Below are 16,780 nucleotides of genomic sequence, written 5' to 3' on the forward strand. Positions count from 1 at the left end.
GTTTTTAGGAGGCGGCATGCGGCACTTCACTATCTCATGAAGACAGTAACACTCACTGTCTAGGTGCAGAAATACATCTTGATCTGACTATTGTTTATGTCTGCAATATATGGAGGAACTACCCCTCTAACGCTGCACCGCCTTGCACAAACTCTTTAAACCACACATTTTGAGTGACTTAAGTATTGTCTTTAAAAAGGGCATTTCCACTCCGTTCCACAGCTTTTTAAAAAGTGTTCCCTAACATTTTATCATCTGAAAAACTGAAAGCTTTCCTCAACGTCTTATAATCAAAGGTTTAAAAGATTTATCAGGCTTCAGTATATCTTGTTGCACTCTAGGCTTGCGCTGCTGTTAGGTTATGCCCAACAATGGGCATGAGTTCAACCACCTTCCTATCGACAAAAAATGACAATGATCCAAGTAGTCATTTAGCGAAGATTTAGTCAACTTCTGTCTTTTCACTCGACAGGGTGAAATTGAAGATGAATTGAACCCAAGCAATTGCCTATGGATAACACACTGCAGGTGGTATGGCAGCTAATAAAACATTGCAACTGACACATTATTTTAAGAACCACATCACATTATTTAAATCTACATTTGTTCTGGCCGTATCTTCCAAAAGTTTGTGAACTACCATATGCTGCCACTTATGGGCTTAAGAGCAAAATGACGAGGTTTACAGCCTCCGAAGAGCTGGAATCCACTCGTTTTCATTTGGCTCCCACAATCTGACATATAAAAACTGCAAACTAAGACTATGTAGGAAGACGAGGTTCTATATTCTTAAATGCTGGCATGTGAAATGTTTTCTTCAATACATTATTTGTACTACAAAATTAGGAGTACCTAAAAATAAACTCGGAGCTCTCAAACAATAGTTCTAGCAGCTAGGGGGTTAAAAAGAGGATTTGTCAGACCCTTTAACTCTATTTTTAAGCTATTATGCAAAAAGATTTCCTACATCTAGGAGACTTGTAACAGCAAATTCTAAATAAGATTATGCCAACAACAAAAAATGTTAACTAGAAGGAGGATTGCTTTTTTATTCTTGGGGAAGAGACTACAGAACAGATCAATGGGAAAGCACATTATTTATATGCAGCAGGTCCTGGGCTCGGTCCTCAGTATCTTCAATTAAGGTAGGTGGTGATACAAATAACTATGTGAAATGCTGGAGTTTCTTCCAGTCACAATAGACAGCACTGTGCTAGGTGAACATAAGACAGCTTTCTACGTCCCCTACAGTCAAACCCTTGGTTTAGCTCTTTTTAGGGATGAGCTCTTTTGGGATGAACAAGGTTATGCTCAGGAGATTCTTAATTTGTTTCCTGCGTATTTTAAAAATGTTTTCTGTTAGAGGATTCACAGAAACAAAAAACATTAATCATAAGCCAGCCAAGAGATATTATCGAGTTTGTTTTCGATTTAGCTTCAGAGCCTTATGATTGTTGCATAATTTTATAGGGAGCTAAAACATTTACAGAATTAAAAAGCTGTGCCTTTCTCATGCAGCCTGTATAAAACTTTAACCAAATAATGTTACAATTCGAATATTACAGTTTGTAAGTGTAAGAAGGCTAATGATAGCATTTGTGAGAGTCGCTATTTATACTGCATTTCGCTTTTAATACAACACACAACACAGCTGCTTATAAGCAGGAAAAAACTGTTAACCATCTGCCGCGAATAAGGCCACTGCTGAAAGGCACCTACCTCTCACATAACAGAATGAGCTGAACGTAATGTATCTGGTTTAGAAGGAATGCACTGTGCTTATGAAGAAGACTGTGAAATACACAACTGAGACATTACAGCCAAGAATAAAGCTAGCCAAGGGGGGTGAGGAGGAAGCACCAGAACTAATAAATTAGGTTTAAAAGCATGTACCACAAACAGCACTGAACTAAAGGCATGCTACGGTTAACCTCACATTTGTAAGTCAAATCTCCAAAATGCAAGCCTTCCAAACTTCTAGTTTCACTTACCTGCAGCATACTGACAATCTCGACTTTGTTAAAGAAAATGAAAGATGTGAGAGTAGAAAGAAAATTTTCTTCAAAAACTGATGGTGTTGGCAAGATGATGTCCTGGATGTACTGTACCCTGTAAGTCTGATGAATCTTTTGCCTAAGTTCAGAGTCTGTTATGGGTATGACCTCTTTAAACTTTGCTGTTTTGGTCAAGAATTCTCTGTGCCTTTTTGGCTGAGCTAATGCAGGGTCATACTCAAGGCATCCCACAACATCCATAATGCACTCGTCTGAAAACATCACCTCAAAAAGAGTTGCTTTATTGAGGAACAAAATTCCTCGGATAATTTCATACAAATGATGTAAGCCTTCAGTATTTTCTAGGTTTTCACAAAGCTGGAAAAGCTGCAATAATTTTTTAATGTAGCCTTCATTTTCCAAAGCCAAAGCTAGTTTTTCTCTACGGATGGGCGACGAGAGAACTGAGGTAACTAGGTCTGCAATCTCTTCGAGTTTGTTAAGTTCACAAGTAGGCAGATCAATCAAATGACTTGTTTCTGGCATTTCCTCAAAGCGCTCTTCTTCAGATTCATCAATGAGATCCTGTGTGACTTCCACTGAAGGGTCCTTACCTTGAACCTAAAAATGGAAACATGAACAATTGCTGACTCATTCTGAAACATACTGATGACTGTCGGTGGCAGAGAAGAGGAAATAAATAATTTGGTCAAATCACATAACATTAATAGGCTTCTGCAAACTGACCAGGAATGAAATGTGGCTCTTGGGCTGCGCAAACTCAGGCTCTGTTCCTGCGGCAGATGCTGATAGTGCGAAAAGGGGAAAGAACTTTCTTGTGGCCCACCAGAGCTGTGCATATGAGCAACTGTTCTGAACATGACTCATTGGCAAAGGATCAACAGTTCTATTCACATCCCAACCCAGTAGATGTCATACAGGAGAGTCACATGCAGTCTATGGTGGCTGTAATTCCAGGCACAGGAGTACTCTGCTAGGAGACAAGGCAGCCCAAGTAGTTGGTTTAAAGCTCAGTCCTAGGAATTGGATGAAACTTACACATTATATTCCTATACAGGTGCACATAAAGCATTTTACGTAACATGTAGGCACACAGCAGCATGTTTTCAGTTACATGTTATTTCACACATGTTTTCAGTTACATGTTATTTCACACACATGTACATGTCATGGAGCTTAGAATGCTTCTCCGAAGCATTAACTTGTAGCACTGCAGGCACATTTGCTGCCATGTAAAGTGCCAAGGAAGCCTAAAATATTAATATAAAAAGGGGCAATTGAAAAACACCCATGAAATGAGCAAGCAGGTGAAACTGTAAAATAAGCCTGTGCCCTGATGCCATGAAGTTCTAACACTGTACCATGAAATTCTACTACATGTAAGCAATAATAAAGGTCCAAATATACTGGGCCAGCATAACATTACTTCAATTTTCAAAGTAGGGCTTGTAAATAATATGATTGGAATGAAAATGTGGTAAGTTTTTAAAAGATTAACCTTACCTGGCAAATTTTTTCCCAGATTTCATCACAGCCAGCTTTTTCTTGAAAACTCAGGGCTAAATCATAATTCTCTGCTTCTGACCAAACAATCAAAGTATCCTATTTCAAAATGAAAGACTATACTGATTATTTGATTCCATACAAGTACAACAGTGGCATACAATTAGGTTGATATATCCAACAAAACAACTTGGTGAAACAGGATACTGGGTTTTTTTTACTTTTAAAAATGCTACCTTTTTAGAACTGCTCTTCATATGCCCTTTCACAATTTCCTATTAGGAAATTTTAATTAGAAATATTAACCCTCCAGTTTAAAGAAACAATAATATTTACAACTGATTTTATATTATACAGGCAGCATTATTTTTACAATATCATTTACCAATGATCTACAATGAATGCAGTTGAATACTCTTTGGTTATGCATGCCTGGATAAAAGGCCAAGAGGCTAGCTATGTATTTAAGAACATCTATGATTCAATCCCTAGCATCACCAGATACAGCTGAGACACTCCCTGCCTGAAACCCACTGCCAATCATTGTAGACAATGCCAAGCTAGACCGACCAATGGCCTGACTCAGTATAAGGCAGCTTCCTATGTTCCTATCAAAGGCATGCACAGAACCTAATAAAATTCACCCAGGAAGTATAATGATTTATCTTAATTGTCACAATAATATATTCTTATTCTTTTAGAAAGAGAACAGCAAGAGGTAGGGAACTGCAATGTCCTGAAATAGGGGGGGGGGATTCTCTGACATTATGAGTATTCGTGATGATCCAGATAGAATTTTGCATTTCTTTGTTTACAGAAAATTATATTATACTGTGAAGCCTTCAGCATTAAGACACGACACACAACACTAGCAATGAATATCTACTTGATCAGAGAAAATGGGAAGTCACCTCACCTCTCTTGATTTTGCTCTCTCAGAGATACAAGTTCTCGAGCAGGCAGAGACCATTGTTTATCATGCTCATGGGGAAACAACAGGAGTTGAAAAGCTTGCATGATATACCACTTAACCAGTTCCTGAGATACAACTCTTATTTTCAACACATACAGCTGATGTATTTAGGATCAGAAAACCATACTGTAAAGCGACAGAATCTTAAAACCACCCTCTCACTGAAGCAGCATTAATTCAAAGTCATTAAAAGATAGATTTCTATTTTTACGGAGAGATTTGCAAGTTAATTATTATCTTGCCATCTTTCGTTCACAGGATCAGGACAGGTCAGAAAAGCTATGAAGAAAAAACCCTTTCCTAAAAAACATTTTAAAATTAGTGAAAAATGTTTAATTTTTATAACTTTTAAAGTGTACAAAAGCATGCCTAGCATACATTAAAAGACTGCTATTAAACAACCTTAAAGAAACGAGTACCAACTTTGAACCACATTTTTGAGAATGAAGTCTGCCCACTTGTACAAATAAAAATCATTTGTGCAACGGGACTTCTTGTTTTAATTCTGTCTCCTCCAGCCCCCCAAAATCTGCTGTGGAGGGTCCCCCAACCAATGTAATTTAATCAAAACAAAAGACAAATGAAACTTAGTTAACAATATTGCTGCTTTTATTATTTCAGGCATTTTTGAAATGCAAACCCATGGCCAATATAAAAGTAATTTCTGTTAATGCTTGAACTGGCAACCCAGCTATGCTTCTATGAAGACGTTTATATAATCATCTATGATGATGCATCAAATCCCATCTTTGGGATTTTGGACCCTTTCCCAAAATACATAAAACAACGAAATACCACCAATATTTCCCAAATGCTTCTTTTGGTGGGGTGGGTATTAAATTTGCTTCCTGTCTCCTGCATCAGACCTGTTTCTACTAGTTAAAAACCTTCGGAGGCAACTTGGATACAACACTAATATTGCAACTGCATTGCATAAAACAGCTTCATTTATGCTGCCATAAGAGCTAGGACAGAGTGAAAAAGGAGAGGCTCTTTACTACAGTAAAAATAAACTATGTTTACTACTAAATTCTTCTTGTTCTTGGAACTAAAAAGTATGCAAGAGTTTCTATATATACGTAGAATGATTGAAAAGGATAACAAGTGGCTGCAACCTGTGTATTTTTGAATTTGTGTTCAAGCCTTGCTAAACCTATTTATAGACAAGATTTACTTATTTCAGCCCTGATCCTTCATTCTATTCCATGCAAAACGGTTCCTGTGCCAGCAGAGTTCTAATGAAGTCAAGTGAACTTTTCCAAAGGGACAGAAGTCAGGTCACCTTCTGTGGATCCAACTATAAATCTGAAACCTACAATTGTCTTCAGTGACACAAGCCTCACTGCTGGGCGTATAAAAATTTTCCTACACAGTTCCTTTCCAAAATCCTCATATTTCATATCTCAACACTCAGTGCTGAACCTCTTGTAGCTTCCTGAAGATCCAAAGAAAGTGTTACATTTTCTGAAATTCTGCACCAGCCAGTTTGAACCTTTCCCCTAACCTTATTTATTGAGGGACAGATCCAGCCATGGTAGTAGTGCCCTAAATGAGATTTGGAACATCTGCCTATCATGTCAGGCCACGTTCTCAAAAATATTTATCACTCATATTCTTTGTGACATTCTTACAGAGGAGTCATTGTGAAAGGGTTTTTTTGTTTTAACATCATACTAATTCAAAATACACTTTTTATCCATGAACTCTTTGTTCTCTAGAAAGTTACTGATGGAATAAGGCTCTTAGTCACCATGTGTAGGTTACTCTGTAAACCAAAGGGAAGTCTACTATGGGATCACACACACACACACACACACACACTCTCTCTCTCTATATATACACACACACATACACAGTAAATAATATTAATAATAATAATGGAATTAGGAATCAGTTTTATGGCTGAGTTCAGACAATATTTCTTGGCATCATGAAACATGGGCTGTGAAGCTGGGGGCAAGTATCACAACTGAGCACTTTGCCTTCGTCTCATGCGATGGATTCAGTGCTTCATTATTGCTTTGCATTAAACTTTAAGTTCCTAATACATCTCAGGTGGAAAACTCTTGTGTAAAGTCAGGAAACTAACCAAAATAATAAGACAGGATGCAATCATAGTTTTATGAAGATGGGGAAGATTATCCAAAACTGTTCTATGGCTGTAACTTTAATCAGTAAGCCTTTGCAAGGAATTAAACTCAAAAGAGAAAACGCATCTGGGATATCCCCTCCTGCCCCCCAAATTAATATACTAAACTTAATTTGCAATATGGGGGAAATGGTGCAGTACTTATAACAGACTAAGTACTCCTTAATCATTCCAACACTAGAATGGTCAAAGAAACATGTAATCTAGCTTTTAAAGTCCCGTCCCCCCAGGTTCCTTCCTTTCTGTCATAGAATGCACTTGCAATTAAGTAGTGTGCCAACTCTGTGCAAACAAGAGATTTCTGCACAATGGCAACACAGTAGATACTTATAGGAAAAAGCTAGTACATGCCTGCTGTTTTTGATATGCAGTGTTTGGATTTATCTTCGATTCCAACAAAAGCGAACCTGAAAAAAGAAGAATTGCAGTTAGGAACCTATGTGAAGTAAAATGAGTTTTACAGAAATCAGTAACCTATGTTTCAGAGCATCACCCTCCAGTCTAACAGTTTCATACAAGCGATGATGAAAGACAGCAGAGATAAAGACAAAATCAAAATACACATCTGCAAGTCCATTCTAATACCTTGAGAGGCAACTAAAAGCAAATACAACTATGCCATATAAATTTTCTTACTCATGAAATAATGTATTCTTATCTTCTTGAGGTGGCTGACATATATTCTGTTCAATCTTACTCGACTAGGAGTGATCGCCAAAGAAGAAGAAGATATTCTGTTGCGGTATATTCATAACACTAAACTCTTTAACCCTAAACTTTGTATTATGTGTGTGTCTAAGCAGTCATGTATCGTGGCAACCGCTCGAGTAATCTTTTCCAGCCCTCACAAGGTTTATTTAGCACATTAACACCTGTTCGTTAGCAACGTTGCCAATACATTTTCTAAAAACAGCTTTCCTGATCTTTAAAGAAAAAGAACCTATTACAACAAGAGTTTAAATCTTTGCTACAAATATATTGCAACAAGGAAACTTTTTTAAAAGAGGCCTTCACACCAAAACATAAAAATATTTTTTTTATTTTCCAATGAGAGGCTTATAAAGATTCCATCATAAGGGGCAATGTTAAGGCAGTGCTTTGGATACTTATAACCCAGTTCTCAATACACTTCGAAATAAACATGTCAAATTCATAGCTACTAACTAGTAACTGAGCTTTTCTAAAAGTTGAAGTATTAGCACAAAAAAAAAAACTTTTGAGACTATGTTTCATATTATTTAGACATCTGTCAGAGTAATGGGCTCGGTAGCCTTAAAAGAGGCAGGAATTGAGAGAAAAGAGAGGGGTCTCCTTCCCCATCGTAGGCACTAGTTTCTCCTAAGGAAGAGTTTAGGTTTTTTTCCTGTAAAACTGTCAGATGTACAAGGACCTGAAGAATACTGTTCAACGTAATAAATTTCGTTATCAAGTATGAAGTGCCTTTGAATGGGTCATCTCATTGGGATAAGCTTTTGAGCCAAGCTTTCTAGAACTGCAAGGAATTTTGGACAGGAAGACTAGTGGTATTTGGAAGAGTAACTCTGATACCACGGCAGGCCTGTAAACAGCCACGGCCTGGTGGCCTGGTCATCTACGAGTAAGAATCACCTGAACGAAGGTGACTAAGTAGGGAAGCTGCCTCACTCCCCCCCCCCCTTTAACCTTTCAGCCCCTTTCTTCTTATGACAGAAAACAACTAATGTTTACCTATGGGGGGGAATGGGATTACTAATGACTTCTGCAACCTTGTGGGGAGGGTACTAAAGAGAGTGGAGAGGGGGGAGAGAAAAGAACTGTGATCTGTAAAGGAGGGCAGGCTGCAAGAGACAAGAACTGAGGGAAGAGAGTGGCTAGAATCACAGAACTGTGGAGTTGGCAAAGGGACCCCGAGGGTCATCTAGCCCAACCCGCCTGGAATTATTGCAATTATTGATATTGTTGCAGGGAGGTAATCAGCAGCGCCTGTCAACCTTTATTTTTCCCCCTTAATATTTTGTGGGGTGGGGAAGAGAGAACAAAAACACGAATAACTTGCTCCCGAGACTTCAAGTGAGAGGGAAGGAGGATTGTGTTGTGAGAGACAAGAGGTGCTCCGAGGCACCCTTTGGGGGAGCCATCGGCCCCCTAAGCTATCAGCCTTGGGACGAAGTGGGGGGGGGGAGCTCCTCAGGGTCCCGATGGGAAACGAGGAGGGGGGCCCTCTCGGGGCCTGAGGACCACCTCGCCGCCTCCCCGTCCTGCCGCTCTCCATTGTCCCAGGCAGCCCAGCCTCCGCCTCGCCCCATTATCCCTGCCCCTCCTCACCGTCCGACTCGGCCCGCACCAGCAGCGACATCCCCTTGAGCCGCTCCACGTAGGTGGACGAGACGTGCCCGGTGCCCCTGTCGTCCCATTGCCGCTCTTCGTTGAGCGTGTAGACCTTCACCCGCCGCCGGGTGTCCGACATGGTGCGCGGCCCGGCCCGGCCGGACTGCGAGGGGCTGAGGAAGGGGCGGCAGAGGGAAGGGAGGGGAAGGGAAGGCTCCGCCGCCGCTCAGGAGCCCTTTAACTCGCCGCTTCTCATGGCGCCCGGGCCTGCTGCCTCTTGCCTCCGCCTCCGAGTCCCCCCCCCTCAGCGTCACCAGGCGAGCAGCAGCAGCAGCGACTACCACCGCGGCGCGGCCGCCATCTTGTAATCCGACTCCTGTCCCGTCCCTGCCTTTCTCTTCCTCTCAGAGCCGGGGAGGGAGGGGGGAGGAGCGGGGCGGAAGGCCTGCACGGGCTCCACTAGCAGGGGCTACGGCGGCCGAGAAGCGGAGGAAAGCGAACGCGAGAGGGCGGACGCCTTCGAGCTCGCGTAGTTTGGAAGGGAAGGGCTGAGGAGGAGGAGGAGGAGCTGATGGGGTGGGGAGGTTGCGCCTGCGCGGTTGCGCCTGCTCCTTCTGAGCGCGGGAAGGCGGCGTTCCTTCGCCTCTCTCGACCTCTCTGGCAGTTGACGGCACATAGACTCATGGAAAAAAACGTGCAGAGAGACGCATGTGGCGTGAGTCTGAGTCTGAGGACCGCGCAGATAAAAAAAAACACACGTCCACAGCCCTTCCCAGGAATTAAAATTAAATTTAATTAATTATAAATAAGTAACATGCGCACCAATATTTTGAATACAGGAACAATCTATCTGAAGAAGTGTACATTCACAGGAAAGCTTGTACCCAGAACAAACTTAGTTGGTCTCTGTGGTGCTTGGACCATTTTTATTTTATTTCAACTATGTCAGACCAACACAGCTACCTACCTGAAACAAACAATCAGTTAAGGTTCCCCACACACAACCACCACTCCAACTGCGTCCAGATGTTTCTTATATTGTGTTTTTATGAGCCACCCTGAGATGTGCAGACGAAGGGCGACATACAAATTTAACAAAGATAAATAATAACGAAATAATACGTTGATTTCATAGCTGCCAGTTTGAAAAGTAAGCCATGCCACGGGTTCACAGGTTCTACGCAGGTTCCTTCTTTGTTGCAAATGAGACGAAAGTGGGCTGCGTTTTCTAAAAGCTTTGAAGGTTCTTGTGTCTGCCTTCTTTTTTGTACCTTTTCCGTACCATTTACCCATTTAAATGTTATTTGAAATAATAAAATATTTTTAATATTAAAAAATATTATAATAAAACGTTAAATCAATAAAATTGATAAATTAATAAAAAGTTAAAAAGTTAATAAAAAGTTAAAATTGATAAATTAATAAAAAGTTAAATCAGATGCTCAATCAATCTATCAACTGGGATGTTTAAATCTTTGAATGCGGGTGCCGTTAAATCTTCCTAAATTGGGCAAACCAGTAAGTAGTGGGTAAGGCTTCAGGTCTATTGCCTCCACATGGGCAAACACTCGCTTCACGTGCCGCTTTCTCAAAGCTCAAGATTATAAAAAAAAGCCTCCTTAAACTCAACAACGTTGCAAAAGAGAGTAGCTGGTTGGCAGCTATATCAATTGAATATGCCCAAGCACCAGCGCTTTTGACATGAAGGAATTGGTGACAAAATATGCAAAGGAAAAGGCATGCAAAGTGAGACTTAAATGTTAACATCACAGTTTGCAAGGTTGCACGCCGAAACATTTTCTTTTGCAAAGGTTGCTGCATTACTACTTATTGCGATTTAAGTTAAATTCAGTGGTTTCAAGTTTTGCGCTTTTCGTTTTCCTACAAGACACCTGCTTTTGAAATTTGAAGTTAGCGGTCAGGTTTGCAGGTTGTAAGTCGCTAGCCTTGCCTAGGGCACCGGCACTAGTTCCAGAGAACTATGGCATAGTGGGGACACACAACAACAACAACAACAACAACTACTACTACTGCTACTACTACTATGACATAGTGCATAGACTGGAACTGCAAAGCCATAAAGGCGTTTATCCATTTGACATTTGTGGTGCTGGTTACATAGTGAGAGTGAGGAGTTTGCATGGGTAGTTGGGTATACCAAGGGGCTCCAGTATTAGGGGTGTGTGTGGCAGGAAAAGGGTCTTGCTAGTAAGGTGTAGTGGTTAGAGCATGGCCTTCGGCGGGTGGGTCACAGCCTGATCCAAGATGGGCTGCAACAGGAGCACTACCACCATCGTGCAAACGTATGATAAATGATGGGGAAGTAGATTCCCAAAATGCATGTTTGGGTTTAAACTGGGTCTGAAAAGATTGAAGATACTTGGGTTAGAGTGTCGGGCTACAGAGGCCAAGGGTTCAAATCCTCCCCCCTCCACTCAGCCTTGAAGCTCACGATCCCTCTGTTCTGATACAACATTCACAAAAACACGAACAATCTCTTTAAAATAACAAACATCTGGCTGTTGTCAATATCTATTGTGTCCCTGTGAGGACATGAGTTCTAGTTATTCAGGCTTTACATGGCTGACACCTACGAACTCCAGCCTCCTGGAAGTGGCTAATATCTGCCCTGGGACCTCTTTTTTATTTTTATTTTTTGGATGAATTAAACATTTGGAAAAGACATTATCTAACTGTACAATCCATAACCTTGTGAACACTTATGGAACCTTCCTTTTCTTGCTTTTATTCATAGCTATTCTGATCTGCTGTATACAGTTGTGTTTTATGATATGCTAAGCAGAGGATGAGATGGTTGGATAGTGTTCTCGAAGCTACCAGCATGAGTTTGATCAAACTGCGGGAGGCAGTGGAAGACAGAAGTGCCTGGCGTGCTCTGGTCCAGGGGGTCACGAAGAGTCAGACACGACTAAACGACTAAACAGCAACAAAGCAGTATACAGTGGTACCTCGGGTTAAGTACTTAATTCATTCCAGAGGTCTGTTCTTAACCTGAAACTGTTCTTAACCTGAAGCACCAATTTAGCTAATGGGGCCTCCTGCTGCTGCTGCACCGCCGGAGCACAATTTCTGTTCTCATTCTGAAGCAAAGTTCTTAACCTGAAGCACTATTTCTGGGTTAGCAGAGTCTGTAACCTGAAGCGTATGTAACCTGAAGCGTATGTAACCCGAGGTACCACTGTAATTGATTAGGATACTATTTTCTAATTCATGCTAGTTGCTTATTTCCCTTTAAAACTGGGTCTAAATCCTGGGCTGAAAATGAAGCTCAGGACAACAATAAATGATAGAATGCAGGAGATTTCAATCTGTGTAAGAACTGCTGAGCTCCTGTGTGTCTTTTCCAAAGAGTATATAAGCTGAAGACTCTCCAATATGTTTTGCACACCAAGTGGTGGCCTAGTTCGCTTCTGTGATTGGAGCAGTCTTGACCGCAACTTATTTCCCCCCAAAAACTCTGTAAGTTAAAATTACTGAGTTAGCTAGAGACTCAGAGTCATAACAATATTTCCAAATCAATTGACAATAAATTCACCAAAGTGAGTCCTACTTTCTCTCATTGAAACTACAATTACTACTGAACTTCAAACAAAACATTAAGAGTTGTGGGAACTCTAACCCAGTCCTCAGAATATCTGTTTTACAAAAGCCTAAAACTGAAGTTACAGACCACTGAGAACACTGTAGATAAGAAAACACTACTTGGACAGCAGTATTGGAGTTCTTTTCCTTTCCCCCGGAACGATTAATGCACAAAATGATGTCACCTTCATTAAAGGATAGTCCATAACTCTTCATACTATGCCGGGTGTTAGACTAATTATATACTAAACAAATCAGAAGTTAATTCCACCTCAGCACCTTTATTGTTCCCCAAGGTGCTTACAACTAAGTTCCAGGACGAAGGACGTGTCTCAATGGTTCAAACTGGAGCAGCTAATGGTTATGCAGAGACCAACAAACCAGTCACTGTTGTTTAGACTGGGGGCTTGTTGTGACACATATTTGCATATCTAATTATGCAAATAAAATGTGAGATCACCTTAACCTTAGGCTCCAAGAACAAGCTGCAACAGGGAGAGTTGTCCTACAACACTTATGAAAGACACACTCATTGGGGCAAGCCTCTGGCTGCTGAGAATACCCTCTGCATGACCTTGCCAGCTAAACTTAATGCACAGACGCAACAACTAAGAGGTGCTTCTCAGGGCAGCCAAGGGTTTATAGCGCTGGGGAATCATAGTCCTGATGGCACGATAAACTCGCACAGGCTGCACTCTTGAGTAAGTTCCACAGAACACAGTGGGATTTACTTCCTAGTGCACACACAAACACAGAAGGGGTGGGGATAACAGCCTTGATCAAACAGCAGAAAAGCAACATTCCATCCATATTTGTTTTATTCATCATTAAACATATTTTTAGTCCCTTCTCCATCGCAGGATCTCAGGGCTGGTCACAATACCAGTACAAAGCAATCTCATCAGGAGGTCCGTTCCATGTGACGTAGGAATGGCGCCATTTAGTTTGATGGCACCTACTCTTTGGGACGGGACGCGGGTGGCGCTGTGGGTTAAACCAGAGAGCATAGGACTTGCCAATCAGAAGGTCGGCAGTTCGAATCCCCGCGACGGGGTGAGCTCCCGTTGCTCGGTCCCTGCTCCTGTCAACCTAGCAGTTCAAAAGCACACCAAAGTGCAAGTATTTTTCGCTCTAGAAGACGCACCAGACCATAAGACACACATAGTTTTTGGAGGAGGAAAACAAGGAAAAAAATATTCTGAATCTCAGAAGCCAGAACAAGAAGAGGGATCGCTGCGCAGCGAAAGCAGCGATCCCTCTTGCTGTTCTGGCTTCTGGGATAGCTGCGCAGCCTGCATTCGCTCCATAAGATGTACACACATTTGCCCTTACTTTTTAGGAGGGAAAAAGTGAGTCTTATAGAGCAAAAAATACGGTAAATAGGTACCGCTCCGGTAGGAAGGTAAACGGTGTTTCCGTGCGCTGCTCTGGTTCGCCAGAAGCAGCTTAGTCATGCTGGCCACATGACCCGGAAGCTGTACGCCGGCTCCCTCGGCCAATAAAGCGAGATGAGCGCCGCAGCCCCAGAGTTGGCCACGACTGGACCTAATGGTCAGGGGCCCCCTTTACCTTTACCCTTTGGGACACCCTCCCATCACACACCTTTGCTCTGGGCCCCACTCCTGCCATAAGGGAATTGCTGTTGTGCTCATGTGCTGCTCCTGAGTACAGGATTTGATGAGGCTTTGGTCTGATCAAGCTGGGCTCTCCTTAACAGTCAACACTGGGCTAAATGAAGAGGCTAAATAGACTTCTCTGGCAGCAGCAAACAAAAGATGCTTCACAGTGATTCCCTCTAGAATTTGCTCTGTCTGTGCCTGGATGTTTTTGATAGGAAAAACATTCACCTTTGGTCCCCACCCTGCGTTCAGCTCTCACTTGTGGCTCCTAGAAGCAGTCAGCATGTGACAGCGGCCACACTCTGGGAATGGTTTTGACTAGCTGGCTAAACCAAGGGAGAGTAGTTGATGTGTCTCAAAACCTCAGTGAGTTAGGGACTCACCTAGACAGCATCTTAAAAAGCAGAGACATCACCTTGCCAACAAAGGTCCGTATAGTTAAAGCTATGGTTTTCCCAGTAGTGATGTATGGAAGTGAGAGCTGGACCACAAAGAAGGCTGATCGCCAAAGAATTGATGCTTTTGAATTATGGTGTTGGAGGAAACTCTTGAGAGTCCCATGGACTGCAAGAAGATCAAACCTATCCGTTCTGAAGGAAATCAGCCCTGAGTGCTCCCTGGAAGGACAGATCCTGAAGCTGAGGCTCCAATACTTTGGCCACCTCATGAGAAGAGAAGACTCCCTGGAAAAGACCCTGATGTTGGGAAAGATGGAGGGCACAAGGAGAAGGGGACGACAGAGGACGAGATGGTTGGACAGTGTTCTCGAAGCTACCAGCATGAGTTTGACCAAACTGCAGGAGGCAGTGGAAGACAGGAGTGCCTGGCATGCTCTGGTCCATGGGGTCACGAAGAGCCGGACACAACTAAACGACTAAACAACAACAGCATGTGAAAACATGCTCTCGTGGATTGAGTGGATGAGACCAAGAGTGGGTCCAATGGTCAAGAAGGCAGTTTCCGCACACTTGCCATAGTGGGGAGTGAAGGGCAGATGGCGCTCAACAACCTGGGAAGGCAGCCCACCTAGGAGAAGGAAAACTCAGATCCTAAAGCTCCGCTGCCTTGCAGGATATCTTCAGGAGAAAAAAACGCTGAGGAATAAACCCTACAGAAATCCGGAGAGGAGATACGAAACAGTTGGAAGGCGCCTTGTACACCTCCTTCCAGCAGCTCCTGCAGCCAAGCTGGTGCCAAATTGATTGCTCTGCTTTCCTTTGGACTATTATCCATGAGGCTGAGAGGGGGTCTTGTCATCTGGGCAGCCTCGTGCCCCAGGGAGGTGACAGCACTGCTGTTAATGCAATAGCTTTATTTCACCCCCAGAGGCACACTCCATTGTCTCTCAAGACAGACAGATGCCAACAGCTGCACTCTCAGTATGGTTTTAACACTGGAGAGCACCCAATATTTCTTCTAGCTGTTGGTTCATTTTGACATTTAGGTTATCGCTTCTACTGGGAAGTGCAGCTCCCAATATGCAACAATAATTTCAAAGTACAACACACTTGGGGGCTTAGCATTTTATGAAAATAACATAGTAAATCCATACATCTTGAAGGTTCCTTTCTGGTTAGAGACAGATTCGTTTTGCTCATCCTGTGTTGTTCTTCACACATCTCCCCCCAGGAAGGTAGACTGTCACATTTAACAATGTGCATCCCTGTATGTACAATTAGTGTGTCTTTTTTATTCTGAGGCCAAGAGGAGAAGGATGTTCTGTCTACTTTTCCCCTTGTGCTATTGTACACAATGGCAGGCTCACCATTTTTAACACCACAAGAGATTTGCAGCAATGCTTCCAGAGCTTCAATAAATTTATCAGATTTGCATTTTAAGGCATCCATTTCAGTTTTCATCTTGTTTTTCCTGAACAGACGTTGGCAGCCCACGGGCCATCCTCTCTCCACTCTTTACGCATCCCAAAGGTTGTTCCTGTCTAACCACCTGTATCTTTCAACTGGTAGCTTGAGACCTGATTCCAGTGTGAAATATATGAATGTTACACATTCAGCATGACCAAAAGACAAAAAAGCCACACTGTCTTTGTCTTTGAATGACCTCTCCTGAAAATGTCTTTTAAAAAATGTTCATAATGGGATCCTCAAAGTGGCGCTAAATTTGCCAGATTATAAATACGCATTTGCTAAAATGTTCGCCTGCAAAGTTGTGTTGCACAGTTTGCTCCATTTTATAGCAGTCAGTCCCATCGTCACTAGTTTCTAACGGGAAAGATGCACATAAAATTGTATTGAAAGGGTTTAAAAGCAAAGCCTAACGCAGAGTTAAATAGATCACGGAGGTCATTTTCTGTTATGCGAGAGAATGAGCTGTTTGGATTTTTTAAAGACATTCTTGCAAGCCAAACAATATACAAAAAACAGCTGAGAGTGCGCACACACAAATGTATCTTCAACACACCTCTTGAGCAACAAAAGGTGTTAAGTAGTAGGCAGTTTTCTTTTCTTATTGTCTGGAAACAGTCCAGCTACTTGGAAGTGTGGTTTCAAGTTTTACATAATTTATAGAGGTGTTGCTATGGGCATGTTTTTCAAAAGGAAAAAACTCTACGAGGGGAAAAAGAAAAAGAATCAAACAACAGAAAATGAAC

The 16,780-nt window shown here is 42.0% G+C and overlaps 1 protein-coding gene across 3 annotated transcripts in view; it reads right to left on the reverse strand.

The window, feature by feature from the left end:
• The window catches only part of PPP4R3B (protein phosphatase 4 regulatory subunit 3B), a 30,147-nt gene extending 20,867 nt beyond the window's left edge, over positions 1-9,280 (reverse strand). The window contains exons 1-4 of one of the 3 annotated variants that reach the window (XM_053383662.1): positions 8,945-9,280; positions 6,992-7,047; positions 3,519-3,617; positions 1,992-2,615 (exon numbers count right to left, since the gene is read on the reverse strand). In XM_053383662.1, coding sequence (XP_053239637.1) covers positions 1,992-2,615; positions 3,519-3,617; positions 6,992-7,047; positions 8,945-9,086 — 921 coding nt within the window. In that variant the 5' untranslated portion in view covers positions 9,087-9,280. The remainder of the gene's footprint in view (positions 1-1,991; positions 2,616-3,518; positions 3,618-6,991; positions 7,048-8,944) is intronic. The other 2 variants (XM_053383660.1, XM_053383661.1) reach the window with 2 other exon arrangements.
• Positions 9,281-16,780: the final 7,500 nt, after the last annotated feature.

This window comes from Podarcis raffonei, chromosome 3 (assembly GCF_027172205.1).
Source record: "Podarcis raffonei isolate rPodRaf1 chromosome 3, rPodRaf1.pri, whole genome shotgun sequence".
In the NCBI taxonomy this organism is placed as follows: Eukaryota; Metazoa; Chordata; class Lepidosauria; order Squamata; family Lacertidae; genus Podarcis; species Podarcis raffonei.